This window comes from Cornus florida, unplaced genomic scaffold (genome assembly GCF_030987335.1).
Source record: "Cornus florida cultivar Cherokee Brave unplaced genomic scaffold, ASM3098733v1 CherokeeBrave_3.0.0_Hap2_Chr09, whole genome shotgun sequence".
NCBI lineage: Eukaryota > Viridiplantae > Streptophyta > Magnoliopsida > Cornales > Cornaceae > Cornus > Cornus florida.
The window spans coordinates 15073346-15090988 of record NW_026775579.1 but is presented as its reverse complement, the minus strand read 5'-3'; the positions used below and the strand labels follow the sequence as shown (position 1 = coordinate 15090988).

At 34.8% G+C, this 17643-nt stretch overlaps 1 protein-coding gene across 3 annotated transcripts in view; it reads left to right on the top strand.

The window, feature by feature from the left end:
• Positions 1-10158: 10158 nt before the first annotated feature.
• Positions 10159-17643, top strand: part of LOC132273549 (uncharacterized) — a 43309-nt gene continuing 35824 nt past the window's right edge. The window contains exons 1-5 of one of the 3 annotated variants that reach the window (XR_009470139.1): positions 10159-10354; positions 10451-10516; positions 14836-14901; positions 15088-15163; positions 16705-16782. Coding sequence is in view for 2 of the 3 variants with exons in the window: in XM_059774510.1 (XP_059630493.1) it covers positions 10256-10354; positions 10451-10516; positions 14836-14901; positions 15088-15163; positions 16705-16782 (385 nt within the window). In the remaining variant the exon portion in view is untranslated. The remainder of the gene's footprint in view (positions 10355-10450; positions 10517-14835; positions 14902-15087; positions 15164-16704; positions 16783-17643) is intronic. The other 2 variants (XM_059774510.1, XM_059774511.1) reach the window with 2 other exon arrangements.

Genomic DNA, 17643 nt, shown 5'->3' with positions numbered 1-17643 from the left:
ATCACCAAGGTTGGTTACCATCATTATTCGTTAAGGCTGGTCATTTAAGTTGATCGCCGTCAACCTGAGAAAATAAAAGCACTAACAGTTTGAACAAAAGAAGGCTCAACATAAGGCGTCACCTTTGAACATGAGGACACCTCAATTATAACCTCTTCAGAGGCCTTGATTTTGGGTCTTCGTATTTGCCAAAAAGAAAGATGTAGATCGCCGCGGTCAAGGCATTCCGTCCTAATTTTTAGTTAACACGACTTTCGGTTCACTGCAGTTAACCATTACAATTCATTACACTAGTTATGATTAATTCCCTCTTGTTATGACTACTATATCAAACTAAAAGGAATTGGGGACAAAGTGTGGGGGCAAAAATCTCCCTCTCCAATTAAGACAAGCCACGTCAGCCAACAAGGGCCCTACCCAATACAATAGCTTTTGGCTAAGTAAACCAGGTCCCTTCCAAGGCCCAAAGCTTAGCAAAAGATTACACAATCCAGGCTGAAAGCATGAACCCGTGCAAAGGAAACTCGGCTTGGTACGACGCGATTATTAAGCCCTCAAATAGCAAGCCTAGGTCCAATGGCATTCCACAAATCATGGACGGAATCCCTGTGATCACGGGGAACCAATTATTTAAATATAGTAGAGCTGTACATGGGAACAAATTCACAACGAATGAACTTAGAGGACAAGCAAGGCGATCTGAATACATTTGTATAAATAAGGGCAAGGTTCCCGAATAAAAGACGTACCCAATATTTGCACTATGGTTGTTATTTTTTCTTCACTCTGTCTTTTTCTTTGAGTGTGTGGCTTTTATTCTTTGACTTTTCAAAGTTGACGATTTTTTGCACCTACACCCTCCTACTTCAATCTGTGCAACTAAGGACATTATGCAAATTTAGTAATTGAAATGTCTAAAATACCCCCAAAAAATTAACAGGGGTTTCTCTCTCACCGCCACAACCATCACCTATGTTTCTCTCTCACCACAGCTGCTACCCCTACCATAGCCAACTCCATGTTTACTGGTCGTTGATGCTGAGTTTACACCAGCATTCATGGAGTTTGATTTAGCTTGTTGGTTGAGAACGAAAAGAGAGAATGAAAATGTTGATTATTGTTGTAAGCTTGGATATAACCACTCACAAGCGCACAAATCTTTGCAGATAGGGTTTCTTATAGGGGTGCCATACCCAAGAGACTTGTATTAATTAAGTTGTTAACAGACTTCTTAAATTCTAAATTAATTTGAAATAGGACAAACGAATGATGTTGGAATAATGATTTGATCTAATGAACTAAACAAAAAATTAATATTGAAAGCAATAATTAAATAATATGAGGAAAATATGAGAGAAAAGACTAGGGACATGATTTCACCACTAACGTTGCACTACCAGTCAATTGCATCAATTTATTGGAGGGATATGAAGCATGTATAAGATATTAATCATGGATAAAAGCACATAATAATTCGGCTAGAAAATAATATAAAATTAAAGCTAAGCATGGACTATCTTCAATTAGCATAAACCATCTACCTAACTACTTTACTCTAGAGTTTAGTATGGTCTATATTTTCTAAACATAATCCATCAAAACCCTAATATTATATTTAATGATAAATCATTGCATAACCATCTCATTTACAAATACAAGAAGTAAATGAGTTGTGTTTAATCACATGCATTAAATACCTAAGACAAGATAGAAAATATTTTGCAATTGGATTAAAACTTTGAAAATGATTTCTATTGAAAAGTTAAGTAAAAATCATTTAGGTTACACAATCATGTATGAAAATATTGTTGTCCAATAAACAATTACAATCAAACCAGTAGCGCTAAGCTAGGGCTACATCACAGCCCTAGCAAAGCTTTTAGACGCTCATGACTGTAATGGACTTCTTCATGGTTGGGAATAACATCTTCGCCGCCATAGGTCGATCCCTTTTTTTTTCTCTATTCTTCTTTTGTGATTTCAACCTCTATCTCTTATGTATGATGATCCTAATGATGTAGAGAACTCTCTTTAACTAAGAGAAGAATAGCCCTAAAGTTTCCTTTTCCAAATAGGAGATATATGGAAATTCTGCCAAATTCGGACTCCAAAATTTGTGCTGACTTCTAACCCAGTTTTGACAAGGTAAACATCAGTTTCACAAAATTTTTGTGAAATACAAAACTGTAAATCTTCGAATTTCCTTTCAATTTTTTACAAAATTTGAGCTATTTTGACACTCAAAGAAAGAGATACAACTAGAATACTGAAACAGGTTCAAGTTCCCAATTTTGGAGAAAGTTTCCTAGTTGGAAAAGGATTCTTCCTTTTCTTCTTGTTTCCATTCTCATCAGCTTGGAGCTTCTCTTGGGCTATTTTCTAGGTCTAATTAGACTTGGATCTTCATCATTGCTAGGCCTAACGGATGTGGTCTTCTAACCTCTTGGATATTATTTTTTAAAACCCAAAATCACTGGTCTTGACTGATATTATAATTAAAGCCCTGAAATAAAGAAAAATACAAACAATGTAAAATCACAAATAAAACTATTACTAAGAGAATAAAGCATGCAAGTTAAAAACTAAAATGTATAGCATTCAGTGCCTAACAATTATTGATCATCAATCTATGTGACCTAACAAATACTGGTATGGTGTGATTTTTAATATGGAGATTGAAAAAAAAAAAAAAAAAATCTTTGTCAATGTTTATTCCCTTCACCAGATTAGCCAACAACATCACCACTACCACAACCATCAACGGCAAGACCACCAACCCTACCCACAACCACCAACCTCGCCACCGCAACCCCCGCCCTCATAACCACTACCACCATCCTTACCCCACAACTGCTACCACCGTTGCTGATTTCAGCCAATGAACCGATAAGCGAAGGTGAAATCCCATTTATAGGTCCATGGATTCCGATGATAAACTCAAAGCCCACTCTAGCTATGTCTTCAAAACATAACCCTACAACCCTTTCTAAAGCCCTAACCCATCCAACTGAAAACCCAAACCGATTGCGCTGGCAATTTGTAGCAGCGATTTGTGGCAACGAGATGTTAAGAAAAGAGCAGCAATTTGTGGCAGCAAAATCAGTTACGTCGATAGCAGCGATCTGTGAAGGCATTGGTGATGTGACGGCCCAGATTCTTAGAACCCAGTGCGTCAGCGAGTAACCCGAAAATTGACTCGGTGACAGAACCCAAATGTGAAAGCAAGAGGAGAAGAGAGGTCTCTAGAGATGAATACCATCTCTATGACGTCGGAGTGTCCTTCTATGAAGTCACGAGACTTAAAAAGGAAACGAAAGCGAAAGCTAAGACTAAAAAGAACCGAAAGCAAAGACATGGGTAAAATGGTCATTTTACCCTAAGAGAAGGAAATTTAACTTTCAACAAGTCAAATGAAATCAAAATAACTCAATTATATCCTTTGGTAACCTCATATGAAGTTCTAAGGTCATATCTCTCAGTAGGAAATGAATCTGAATATTAGGTTAGCATCATTGGAAAGCTAACTCAAAATCCTTTAATTTAGACTCAATAATAACCTAATTTGGACTTAAAATGAGCAAGTTATGGCTGTTACAAAATAGGGTGTCAAAGCTGTCAAAACTGCAGCTTGGAGTTGCATTGCAGGTGGACGCCAAAAGCTGCAAGTGCCCGCCAATTGGCTGAGTTACTGCCAAAGAAAAGGAAATGGGGCTTTGGGAGGTTTTCCTAAGGCCTAAATTGATTATACAACCTTCAAATACACCCTAGAGACCCTCAGAAGTCGTGGAACGGTCAGCACTATTCTTGAAAAAAAAATCGATGACTAGTGATTTATGACATCAAAATGTACATTTGAAATAAAAGTCCTAGTTTTCATATATTGAAAGTAAATGGCCCTTGGCCTCATTACATGCATTTTTAAAACACATCAAAATGGAGTATTTAGGTACATATTACATATCAAAAGAGGAATCTATGCATACTTCTAACATCATTACACATTGTCGACGAAAAAGGGACATAAACTATGCTAACACTTGCATGTCAAAGGTACACAAAAAATGCTTGAAATGTATATACAAGTCGAACTATGGATGGTTCGCATCCGAGAAAGGTGTCTCCTAGCTTGCAAAACCCACAATCAACTGGAGTGAGTAATTTGAAATTACTCGTAGGATGATACTCATGCGTATAACCTAAAGTTTTAAAAGTCTTTGCAAGTATAATATAAATGTCATAACATGTGGATCATGCTCTCTAATGTCTAATCTCAAGGGAAAGCTAAGGGATCATCCTAAAGCTATTATGGAAACATGTTAAGCATAATCCACAATAAGTAAAGAACTTAAACAATATTGGAACCTCAATGTCAAACAACAAATTACAACTACCTACTATTGTCCACTTGAAATAGAATGCGAAAACAGTAATAGGAAGCATAAGTATGTAATACTTCTAATTTTAAAGGACAGTCCAGGAATTTGTTTTAATTATTTATGTGCATTTTTAATACATTTATTTGCTTGTTTTAATTAATTAATTATTTGCTTATTTGATTTACTTTATTTTAATTCAATTAAATTGTGTTTTCTTTAATTAATTGCTTAATTTGTATTTTTGGTTTGTTACATTAATTTAAATGTATTTCTCAAGTTTAATTAATTATGTGCTTAGGTGTTTTCACTGTTTTGGTAATTAGGGTTTTATGTTTTACATCGTGTCTAGGGTTGGAGCCGACATATAGTTGGTTTAGGATTTAATTTAGGGTTTCACGTAAAACCTATAAATATAAGTGTACGTGTGCCAAGGGTTTGTTAACCTATTCACGTAACAAAGTCATATAGAGAGTTGTGAGGGCAGAGAAACAGAGAGGGAGCTTGAGTAATTTACAGAGGGAACCTTAGGAGATTAAGGGAGGGATTCAAGAAGGAGTTCTGGATTTAACTAGGAGCGGCAGAGGTTCATAACAACAAGTTGACGTTGCCGGAGTTGATAGAGACGACAGTTAGAATTTTAATTCAAACTCCCAGAGGCAAGTCTATGTTCTCCTCTCTCCCGTTAATTTGTGTTCTGTGCATGCCTAGTTAAGACTCCAGGAATTAATCAAAGATTAAAATAGATGAAACAAATGTCATGATTCATCTAATATGCATGTTTAAATCAGTTTTTGGTTCCATTGAATTAATCTGTTTTAGTGTTGCTTAAAAGTTCTAACTAAAATCTTGTTGCGGATTGTTTTAAATCTTGTGTTAAATTCTTGTTGTGAATATATATTTATGCTTGAGAATTGGTCTAAGACATTAAACGAACCCTTGAATACGTAATTAACACAGTATTGAATTTCACCAAATCAATCTGTTCTGGGTTGCTTAAAATTTCAGACTAAGGTTCTGTGATCGTTACTTCTAAACCTATGTTCCATGCATGCTATCATTGAATATCAGTGGTTTAATATGTACCTAGGACTGAGATTGAACCTAGAATAAGAATTAGAACATATTACAGAGGCTCTGGTAATCACCGGAATCGGAGAAGACAAGGCTGGAACGGACAACGGCTGCTAAGGGAAAAGAGAGCAGGCTCTCAAATCCCTTAGAGCTGGCTCCCAAAGAGTTGGAGCCGGCTCTAAGTGTCTTTGAGCCGGATCTAAGTGATTTAGAGCCAGCTCTAAGTGAAAAATAGAGCAGGCTCCAAATTTTAGAGCCTGCTCCATCTTAAAACGCACAGAATTTTATTTTTATGGGCTGTTTGGCTGAGATTGGGTTTTTTAAAACTATTTAAATGCTACTGGAGGATATAATGCATTGTTTAAGACTTATAAAAAGGTTGAAAAGCAAGCTTACATTCAGAAATTTAGGAGGGAATTAACCTAAGGTTCAAAGTAAACCTGTAGGAGAAAGGTGTGGCATAAACTTGTAATTGCTTATTGTTTTAGTAATTTAAATTTCTCTACATGACTTGGAATTATAATTCATGTTTTGCAGCTGTGTTATAAGCATACTTTTGTATAGTTATATGTATATTTAGTTGGGATTAACTGGTGTTAAAATCTGTTTTACATTGCATCAGTTATGGTACTGTTTAGAGAGGTAGATTGTGTAATCCTACTTTATCAATTTAACGGACTGTAATTGGGATTCTAAATCTTATATTGAATGCATAAGTTGGTTATATACATGTTAAACTATATTTATGCTAATTCTGGAGTATGGTTGATAAATACTTATTACAGTTTTTGTCAACTTCATTAACTGGAGGATTGTATGTACCGGTATGGGACGGTGACATACTAGGTATGGACTAGTTCAAACACTAAGTTCTACCTAACTTGGATTAAGGTATGGATTAATTATATAGGTTAAGTCCATCACCTACTTGTGTTATATCAATTGGGAATTGAATGACCTACTATGGTTTCAGGATGGATTTGTTATACATATATCAGACCACTACACAGATGGATGGTATTTTGTATTAGGAGGAGTACGGACTTTATATATATATTATATGGTGTCGTGGTATGAGCTTGAGTCTCATGACTATGGTTAGGGCGCGTATATCACCTAGGATGGATAACTGGACATAGGTGTTGTTCCCTGGTAGGTCTAGGTACTCATGCCTAACTTAGGGTGCGTATTTGCATGTTGCCTTCTATTCAGGCTGAGACAGACCTACTGGACTAGCGAGCGTCCTATAGTGTGTACTAAATACATATATGGACTACTCTAGATATTGTTGAGTCTTCCTGGGATGTATCTGCGTATCGGATTACTGTTTGGATTGTAGTAGATCAGGACTTGCATGTGGGCCTGACCCACTTCTTTATTTTTCTGGTGTTCGTCAGTTCCAGGGTTAGAGCTTGGACGTGCAGAGCAGATACAGATATTCATTCGTCCGATTATGTAGGAATCTTCTCTATGTTAGCTTTGGATTTTATTTCTATTATTTCAGTTTTGGTTTGAGAATTTTAATAAGGGGTCAAATGGATGGATTCCCGAGTTGTAAACTTATGAAGTTTTGAATTATCGGATTTGATTAATTATGATACAAGGATTTTATTTTAGTTTCTTTCAGCTTATTATATTATTTCATATTTCACTTTGTATTCCGTGTTCGATTTAAAATACTTTAATTGTTCGATATCCCTCGGGTTTGGGCCTGGGCCTGATCAACCCATGTCTCGGATCCGAGGGGTATCACAATGTAGAAGAACAACTACCACAAAACTAATAGGATAATAAGGTGTATACCATTCCTAGAACTACGATACAACTTGCACATAGACTCCACTATGATGCAATGAGATGCACATCCATGCCGGAATCACAGGAGATCCATCCTGCACATGGAACAATTAGTGTATTGACACACCCCATCGTACACGATGATAAGATTGGTGCACTTCCGCACCCCACTGGCCAAGTGTATTATGGGACTTTCCACTCACCGGACTCAATGTCCACTATTTTCAATGCTCAGATGGCGTCCATTCTTCAAACTTGTTGTGTATGCCATATACACACAACTTATGCTCAATGAACTTTATGAATCAAACTATGACCACCATGCTACTAAGGCCAAAGTGGCGCACACACAAACTACGATTTACTCAAAGTAAATATATCAAAATGTCACAACACTAAAGCATTATAATCTAATCAATAGTTGCACAATCAAGTCATTAAAGCTACAATAGCAAATACTTGAACAAGGTCACAAGGTGAATCAATTTAAAGTACTATTATATATTCAATTTATGAAATCTACTCATGCTAGCATACTATAAGCTTAAAGTCCATGATTTAAACAACAATTAAGCATCAAACACACAATTAAATCATTGACAAGGATTACATAGAATTTCAATATATTACACTACTGAAAATCTCTAGATTTTAAACTAACACAAAAATGAAATAGCTTCAACATAAGTGATAAATCATACACAAACCTTAAACAATAAGAAACCCTAGGCTAGTTACATAAAAGATTCATCTATATGCAACCCTATAATTTAAATAACATACATACAATGTATATTAGCCCCAAAGAACATATTAAAACACTAAGGGTATAAACATAAGACACCCCCTACCTCATTAGAGAAATGTACCTCTAGAATCCAAGATCAAAGCAGGCAAATGGGAATCCAAGAACTAAGTAAGGTAGACAATGAAGTGGGGAAGGTTTTGTCTTCTAAGTGCAAGACTAAATGGTGAGAGGAAGATACTTGAAATCAAGCTTTACCAAGCTAGGTTTTAAATCTCTAATGGAGGTCAAAGGTGAGAGTAAGGAAGAAGAAAGCAATCTCTAACTTTTCCACTAACTTATTAGGTTACAAAACACAAAAACAATGCTAGCACTATCTCACACACACACACTAATCTCACCCTTCCACTTGTCACAATCTAAGGCCTTCTCGCTAGGCTTAATCACAAGCCTGCATTTGTCACAATCATAAGCCAACAAATGGGTGAATCTTCAGCCTACATTTGTCACCATCCTAAGTACCCTCTCTAAGTTCAATCAACACCTTACACTTGTCAACATTACAAGCTTCCAAGTGTTTCTCCCAAAAAGGTGACAAGTGGACCAAAGGAAAAGGTGACACTTGTCACACTTTCAAAAATTACAAAATAGTCCCTCTTTTAAATATTTCAGGAAAATAATTGCAAAATGGTCCCTAAGACAAAATATCCTAAAAAGTTAATTACACAAAACACCCCGAGAAATGAAAATGTTTCCGAAGAAACTATGCATCCATACCTTTACGAAATGAAACCAAGCAAGCATGTTTTTTTATGAAATTAAATCATGCATTGACATTAAAATAAAATAATGTAAGTGCATACGGTGCCGGAAAACAATTCCGAACACTAATCCCTAAGGCAACGAATAAGGAGATAAATAAATAAACAAATAATCAATTAAATGATTAAAATAATTAAATAAAAAAAAAAATCTGCTAGAAAAAGAAAAAAAGATAACACGGTCATCACAGGTGATGGAGCTCGCTCGCTTTGCTATTGACCAGCGAGAAAACTAAAGATGAGAGGAAGAGAGAGAAAAGAGATTACAGAGAAAAAAAAGATAATTAGAAGAAGAAGAAGGGTATTTCGGGATTTTTATAAAACAATTTGATCAAAATTGATGATTAGGGGGTAATTTGTTCTAAACATATGCATTTTTATTTTTTAAGAGTATTAGTAGTCTATTGAAAAATCCTTTTGTGTAAAATATACATTGCCACATATGATTTGTAAATTTTTTTCATTTCCAGCAATTTGTTAAGATACATTGCCACATCACCAATATGTAAAAGGGTTGTGTATTTTACACAGCACTTTTATACTGCCATGTAAGCATATTTTCTCTCTCCTTCCCCTTTCCCACTCATGGCTCTCTTTCTTCTCTCATTCATTTACGCCTCTTTGTTTCCCACTTTTCTAGAGTACAATAGAGAAGAATATATAATTGGCGGCAAAGTAAAAACTGCTCGACCATCTTTTATTTATTTATATATTTTTTAAAATAAATATAGTTTGATTCATCACTTTCATTTAATCTTCATCTTCTGTAATCATACTGTAGATTCTAGAGTTTTTTTTAGATTTTTTATCCTTTTACATTATATTATAATGAGATAAATATATACTTAGTCAAAGATTACATATATATTTTACTCAGTTTATTTTTAAATTTTTTTATCCTTTTATATTATATTCTAATGGGGTTTAATCGCCAAAATAATAAATTGAATAAAGTAATTTTGTAAAAGTTATGTATGACATTAGGTATGACACGTGGTTGTTATCGGGGATACCATTTAATACAAAATTTTACATCAGATTTACACAAAATATTTTAGCATATCCATGGAGATGCTCTAATATGAGTTTTTTTAACACATCTTGCACATACAGTGAAGTTGTTATTGTTTTTTTTTTTTTTTTGTTTTTGTTTTTGTGCTCAACTCTATATTAAATAATTAAAATTCTAAAAGTTTATTTACATATAATAGAGAAGGTTTGTTTTTTTTTTTTTTTTTTTTTTTTTTTTTTTTTTTTTCATACTTTACTCTATATTAAATAATTAAAATTCTAAAAGTTTATTTATGTAGTCTTCGACTCCCTGCATATTATTAATCTAACTTATAATCAGTATTTGCCTTGGAAAAAAAAAAAAAAAAAAAAATTTGCGGCACCTCGGCACTTTTCTGTTATCTTTGCCGCCGCTGCAATAAGGGGAGAGAAATATGTTGGAGGCGAAGAGTCTGCGAAAGGCGGCGGTGCCTTCTTCTCTACTGGAGTATCCCTCTCCTGGCAACCTACAGTCTACTCGACTTGCCGTCAATGTCCCTTTTTACCCTTACACACATACACGCACGCAAATATATTTGGACCCATAAAACAAATTCCTGATTTCGAAACTTCTTTTTGATCTTTCTCAGGTTAATGGAGACGGTTCTTCGTGCTGGGTCTACATCGCTTCCGGATGCTACATTTACAAGATCCAGGTTCGCTAGTATTAATCATTTTTTTTTGTCATATGAAATTCTGAATGATGTCTCTTCTCCTCTCCTTACAAAAACCCACAATAGTGTCATAAACTGTTATGGAGCCAAGATTTTGATTTAGTCCAGATGAATTTGGACAATATATATATATTTTTGATACAAATTAAGTACAATAAATTTAAACGTTTGATTAATATTTCTTTCATTCATTCAGTACACTTATAATTATCCTTGATGAGTTTTCACTGCTCCAGGAAAGAAAATTTGGGTTTTTATGCATGCTGATTTAGTGTTGAGAAATCGATTTCCTTTTTGAAGAGAGAGAGTTACCACTAGGTTTTTGGCTCAACTAGTATCTTATTCTCTTTCCAACTGGGAAGTGGATGGTTGGCAATAATGGGTGTGGGTTTAAGTTTGGGTGTGTAAGTAGCTTACTTATGCAAAAGAAAAATGAGAAAGAAAAGAAGAAATGAGAGTCCAGTTGGGAGAGAGTCGTAGAGTCCAAAAAAAAGAAAAAAAAAAAAAAAGAGTTAGATATGCACTATGCAAAGAGGAGGAATTTTGATTTGAAGAAAGGCATTACAATAAAAAGGTTTTTAAAATAATTATAAGAAGGTGGGGGGTTTTAGAATTATGAAAAGCACAAAAAAAAAAAAAAAAATGTGAGTGGAGGCAGCGAAGGTTTTTGATATTTATAAGAAGGGGAGTTTTCAAAGTATGGAAAGATATGTTTGTGTATATTCACACACATACGTTCTATATGAAGTCATTTGAGCTCCGAAATTTGCTGTTTGGTTTTAATCAATTGAAATTGTCGAAGTGGCTGCATCTTAATTGCTTAAGATTGTTGGGCCAAAAAAATTGCTTAGTTTGTTTTGTCTGTATTGAATGACTTAACTTGTGGGGCAGATAGGACCCAATGCAGGTGTTATAACCATAGATATTAAAATAAAAATAAACAAATAATTAGCAATTAACTTTCACATTTTAAATGTGTTGAAATTAGAATGGGAAATAAATATAATTAGGCTAAAATAATACTTAATTACTATATTTAAGATGACTGAATTGGTATTAGAGCCATAGCCTAATGTACACACCTCAATCAATTGGAGGACAAAATGAGATATATGCGATCAACATGATATGGGTACCTGTCTATCAAAAAATGGAGGATATGCAAGAGAAAATGAGAGTCGATCTAAATGCTGAGCTTATTCTTTTTGTACTTGGCATGTGACCAATCTCTATTGGTGAACCATCAAATCTTGTAAATGAGAGCCCTTGCAGAGAGAAACAGGAACTGAAACGTCTGAAATAGAGAAATTAATTGGGCAGAATTCTCTTCCGAAGCAACAAATACCTTTGGTTGTTCCTCTAGAACAAGTTTGTGAGTCCAAATTTCCAATTTTTGAAGATGGCAGTAGTGTTCATCAAGTCAAAAGAAAATGTGATACAGTAAACGAAGTTTCTTGAATATGGATACTAATGCTGTCAAAGAATATGGAGGCAAAGGTAAATCTTAAGGAAGTTGTGTCTTCATTAATTTTCCATGTCTCATATTGGCATCCCATGCATTCATGCTCACTTGGACAAATATGACGTAGGACACAAGAGCAGCTTTAAATAGATAAAGACGTACAGAATTCAAAGCCTGAAAGTTCAAAGAACTACTGCTGAAATTTGGAGGTTTGATAGTAAAAATGTAGAAAAACATAGGGAAAAGAAATAGAATAGAGCTACCTATTGGAATCATTCCAACAGGGCCTGGTATAACACCTAGAGAAGGCCTCACACCCTCAGAATTTGTGAATCACTCACAAAGAAATCTCAAATATATTTTTTATTCATTCATTCATTGCCTCACCAAGTTTACATCATACCCTTCTTATAGCACTTATAGCAACTTATGACCCTGAGATTACCCCATAATTGAGGTAATCAAAAGTTGACTCTATAGCATAATAAAAGTAATTCCCCCGTAATTGACGTAATTGAGGTAATCAATATTTGACTCTAGGATTACCCCATAATTTAGGTAATCAATACTTACCTAATAGCATAATTAAAGTAAAGTTGACCAAATCTCCCAATTATTCAAAACTCCACGTGGACCCATATTATCTAGCCTATGCTAGCTCGAATCTTAGAATCCTCCTTTTGGCGCCTTTTATACACCTTTAAAGATTTCTTATATTGATCTCCATCAAAATATGAGTGCGTTGAAACTGATGGATGTGATGGTGCAGATATATCTTGAACGCTGTAATATTGCCTAATTACTTCCTCTAATGAGATAGATAAGGTTTTTTATTGGAAGTTTTGCTATATAAATTGGGTAAATTGACTTTGGATAAGTTAAAGCTAAAGTTTATAACATGAGATTTCATACAACTGTAATCTTTTTATAATACTTCCTCTAAGGAGATAAATAAGGTTTTTTATTGGAAGTTTTACCATATAAATTGGATAAATTGACTTTGAATAAGTTAAAGCTAAAATTTTTATTACATGAGATTTCATACAATTGTATCTTTAAATAAAGAAAATGACTGCCATTTAACAAAAAGGATCTTTCACTGTTGGCTTTAGAAAATGTCCCATTATGACATCCAGCCTAACATTTTGGTTTTCAAGTCTGCCCTCTCTCTCTCTGTCTCTGTCTCTCTGTCTCTCTCCATTTCGTGTATCTCTACCATTGCATCAATAGTATAAGACTTGGTATTCTGTCGCTAAGGAGTCATCAGCAGAGGATTTCGAATCTTTTTAATATTTTATACAGGCCTTTTGACAATGGTGGCTTCCTACTAGTAATTGAAACGAATTCAAATGACCTCACATATGATTCTCTCATAAGTTTATGTAGACGGGAAAATTTGGTTACAGACATAGTGTTTCTCCATGCTTAGTTGCAGACAGCTAATAGGAGAGTGGAATGGAGAGTGAAAGAGGGATACATTTTGAGCTGGGTGGGTATTTTGATGCGTAGGATGGATGGATAATTTGGATAAAATTGATGGTTATCATTTATTTTCCAATATAGACAGGGAAATTTTGGAATCCGAGATTTTAGATCAAATGGAAATGGTATAATTGGAAATTAATTAATGTTTTATTCAAAGATCCTATTTTATAAATATAAGTCATTTTCTTATATACAAAATGTGCAAAAACTCCCTTGGTGTTTAAAAAGAAACCCTACATTTTTCAAATTGAGCAAATAAGGACATTTTCTCAATTTGAAGACTATAATACCTAAAATGTCCTTAAAGCAAAAAAAAAAAAAAAAAAAGTTATATGCACAAATTTTAGTATGGGTATTTTGAGGTTTTTATTAAAAAAAAAAAATTGGTCAATATTGACGATCAAGGGCAATTTGATACAAATTTTCAAATTATAGGAATTATATGCCCATACTAAACATTTGGGGTGCTTTTGCACATTTTTTATATAACAGGAATTTTTTTTTTTTTTTTTTTTTTGCACTTTACCCTTAAAATAATTACAATTGTATTAGATAGCATCTTATAAAAGGTTTAATCTTTAACTTGCTGGAAGTCAACTTCCCCATAAGAATTTGTAGATGCCCTAAGGTATCGAGAATGGAATGGAATCTTGAGTCTTTGTGGTGGAAGATAACCTACAGAAGTGATCATTTAGGTGGATGATCACTCATAATAGCGATCAACATCTTTCTTATTACTCTTTTTTTTTTTGTTTTTTTTTTTTTGTTCCTGATCCCTTGCAAATGTAACTTGGAGCAAGTGATTCGATTCAAATTCAGTTCTCAGACTGATTTTTCAGTCTCTTGGAAGTACTTTTCTTGCTTTTTAATGAAAAATCGGAACCTTTTATTTATTTATTTTTTTTGTCTTTATGAACTCAGAAGTCCAAATTGTTAGCTAAAAATTGCCGAAGGTACTATGCCGTTATTACTGTTTTAGAAGTAGTTTTCTTTTTCAGAACAATAAATATAAAATGTTTGTATTTCAAAAGCTGAAGAAAGGGTACTTCAGAAAGTTAATTAAGCAATGATAGCCATTAATGTGCCAAGTGGATTGTGTGGATGGGTCCAATAATCTGTGTTACTTATTTGAATATTTTACTCCTCATCCAGCGGTTCCTAAATTGAACAACTCTATTGTCGAGAGGACCAAGTAAGGTTACAGTCAGATTGTCTTGACAGGCTTGTAAATGTTGGTTATAACTTATAGGGTCTCTCTGAGACTCTTGCACAAGATAGGAATAAATATATTAATTTGGGACCGGGTATTACAACTTGCATGGGTATTTAGTTATTTCTTATGTTCTTTTTATAGATATCGATGGAAGATTCTTTGGTCAATTGTGGAAAGGAAAGCCTCCTGATCCCTGAACAAACACAGGTATGGTTGTGATGAGTCATGACTTAATGTGCAGGACATTGTCCATTTGCAAATTGAACATTTTGGTTTAGTGTGATGTATGACTGTTTGAACATTAAAGGATGGAGGTTGTGTATGTGATTTTATTCATTCATAACACTTTCTTTGCATGTGTTAACTTTTCATTGTTAACCTGAATTTTGGAAGGTTATGCACTCTTCATTAGTTAACCGCTGCCCTCATAGATCAGAAATTCAGAGTGTAGTGCTTGCCGAAACTGAGAGTAAGTGACCGTATATCTTATTGAAAAATTACTTAGTTATTTCGCAAACTTTAATTTTATGGATTTCTACTTGCAAGCTCTGGTCTGCTCCGGTCATTGGATTATAACTTCTTTATGAATTGATTATGCTCATATACAGTTGCACACCCATTTCGTAGAAGAGTGCTTTTTAGAATGAACTACATCCAAATGATACATATATTTTTTTTTATTTTGATAGCAAGTTTATCTCTTAAATAAACTAATTACCTATGACTATATGTATGTGATATTTGGGAGTGTAAGACTTATTTTCCATTTGAACACCTGGAGGATAAGTGAGACTAAAGAGTAGAGGCCCAATGGGAGTTGAGCAATTTTTCTTCCTGTCTAGGTGTGTATAAGCACTCCTATGACGTAATAGTTAATACACAAAAAAGTTCTAATTTTATTTTGGTCCCCACCACCATATGCATTGAGCAAATTTTTTTCCTACCAAGGTGCGCGTTGTGAGGGGTAGAGAGAGTAGGAACACTCTTATGACTTAATACACCTCTTAAGTCTTATTGGTTCCTGGAAATCGCCGTATTGAAGTCTTAATTCTGATAAATGAAGCATGAATCCTGTTGCATGTTTAGTATTGCTTTTTCATAATGCCACGCTCTTACAGATTCTGGGGACGATTGAATCAAGACAATACATTGATCCTTCATTGATGAGTATAATGTGTAATTCCTAGGCATGTGAGTCATGTTTTTTCATTTACAAGCTTCACCTTCTAACCAATTCTAGGCCGCCTCTTGTTCGACTTTATCAAGATTCTTGTTGGGTTTGGTGGGTAACCTGGACACTGATGATGCACCATTTGTGTTGTCTCAAAATTGGATCATGTGCCAACAATGTCTAGAGATACTATGTCTTTGAATATGAATGAACCATAATTTTTCATTTTTTTTTTATCAAGTGTATATGTTTTTAATACTTTAGGCTAATGGAGAATGTGCCTAAAATGTATGGCCCCAAGTGTTGAACAGCTGAGGGTCCTTCCACAGCATATGTTACCTGTTTTACCAGTACTTTAATGCATCTATTTTGTGTAAGTTCTCTTCATTATAGCTTTTTTCTGCTTTTGATGTCATCACATTGAGGATTGTGAATACATGAAAATATAGCATAAATTATTGATTTACAAATCCTTTCACGTCACTCCATTTATCTGAGAGATTATATGTACATGGTTTGGGATTTTAATAGGTTTAGCTCAAATGTTCAAGACAAGAAAGTGTTAAACTCATTAATTAATATACAATTAACATTTATTTCAGGAGAAGATGTTATTATTTTATTTGAGTGATGTACTACTTGCTGGTAATCCTCTCCCCCCTCCCTTCTTTCTCTCTCTCTTACACCCACAAAGAATCTTCAAGCAGTAGCAGGTCTAAACATTCATATATATTTCTTATTTCATTATATGGGCCAATATTTTTATAGATTTTGTTCAAAAATCTGATGAGTAAGCCATTCACGCTTAATTGGTACCCTGATGCAACAATTGTGTGCAGGCGCTGGCTGCTTGCTTTTGGGAAGTGTGGATTCTTATGGTCACCTCATTGTGTCTAAACTGGATCCTAGTGGTGAAGGTACCTTCACTTCTTTAGATCCTTAATTTCACTTGTAATAGAAATCTGGAGGTATGTCATAGAGCAGGGACATGTCTTACAGATGGTCACTCTTTTTGCCTTTGTGGTATGGAAATGCTGTTGGCCATAAAAGGGCTAGTCCAGTGCACAAGGCTCCCGCTATTGTGGATCTGAGGATGGTTTAATGTACGCAGCCTTACCTCCGCATGCAGAGAGGCTATTTCCTGTTTCGAACCTGTGACCTCCAGGTCACAATGGAGCAACCTTACCGTTGCGCCAAGGCTCACATCTATGTCTCATAGCATGCACCCAAATTTCTTTGATGCTAGTTTGGCTTTATGACATTTGTTATCAACCATTTTCTCCAAAAGCTTAAGCTGTTAGAGAGGGTGTAACTTTAATATTTAAATCCTTCAACATTGCCATCACGTGTGGCCTTCTTTTTGGTCCAACACGTGGTTTCAATTTTAATTTTTAGGGTGATGGTGAGGTTTGAACTTGAGATCTTTGGCTCAGATACCATGTTAAAAACCATCTACTCTAAAAGCTTAACATAGTATTGTTCGGCTCTAAATGTTTTTCCGTCCTAGACTCTGCTAGGCCGACCACGATTCTTCGGCTCTTAGCACTGCAAAGGTCCGTCTCTCTGACCAACATAGGGCGCCGTGTTCGGCCTCTTGGTGCTGCAGAAGGAGCTAGTCCAAAAGGGCGGAGCCATTGGCCTAAACCTTGATGTTGTGTGTGTGTGTGTGAAGTGCGACATGGCAGGATCCAAGAGGATACGAGTGCGTCGATAGTGAGTGGGAATAACCTCTTTTTGTAAGGTTCTTTTATGCTTTGGTGACCTAAAGACTTTAAGAC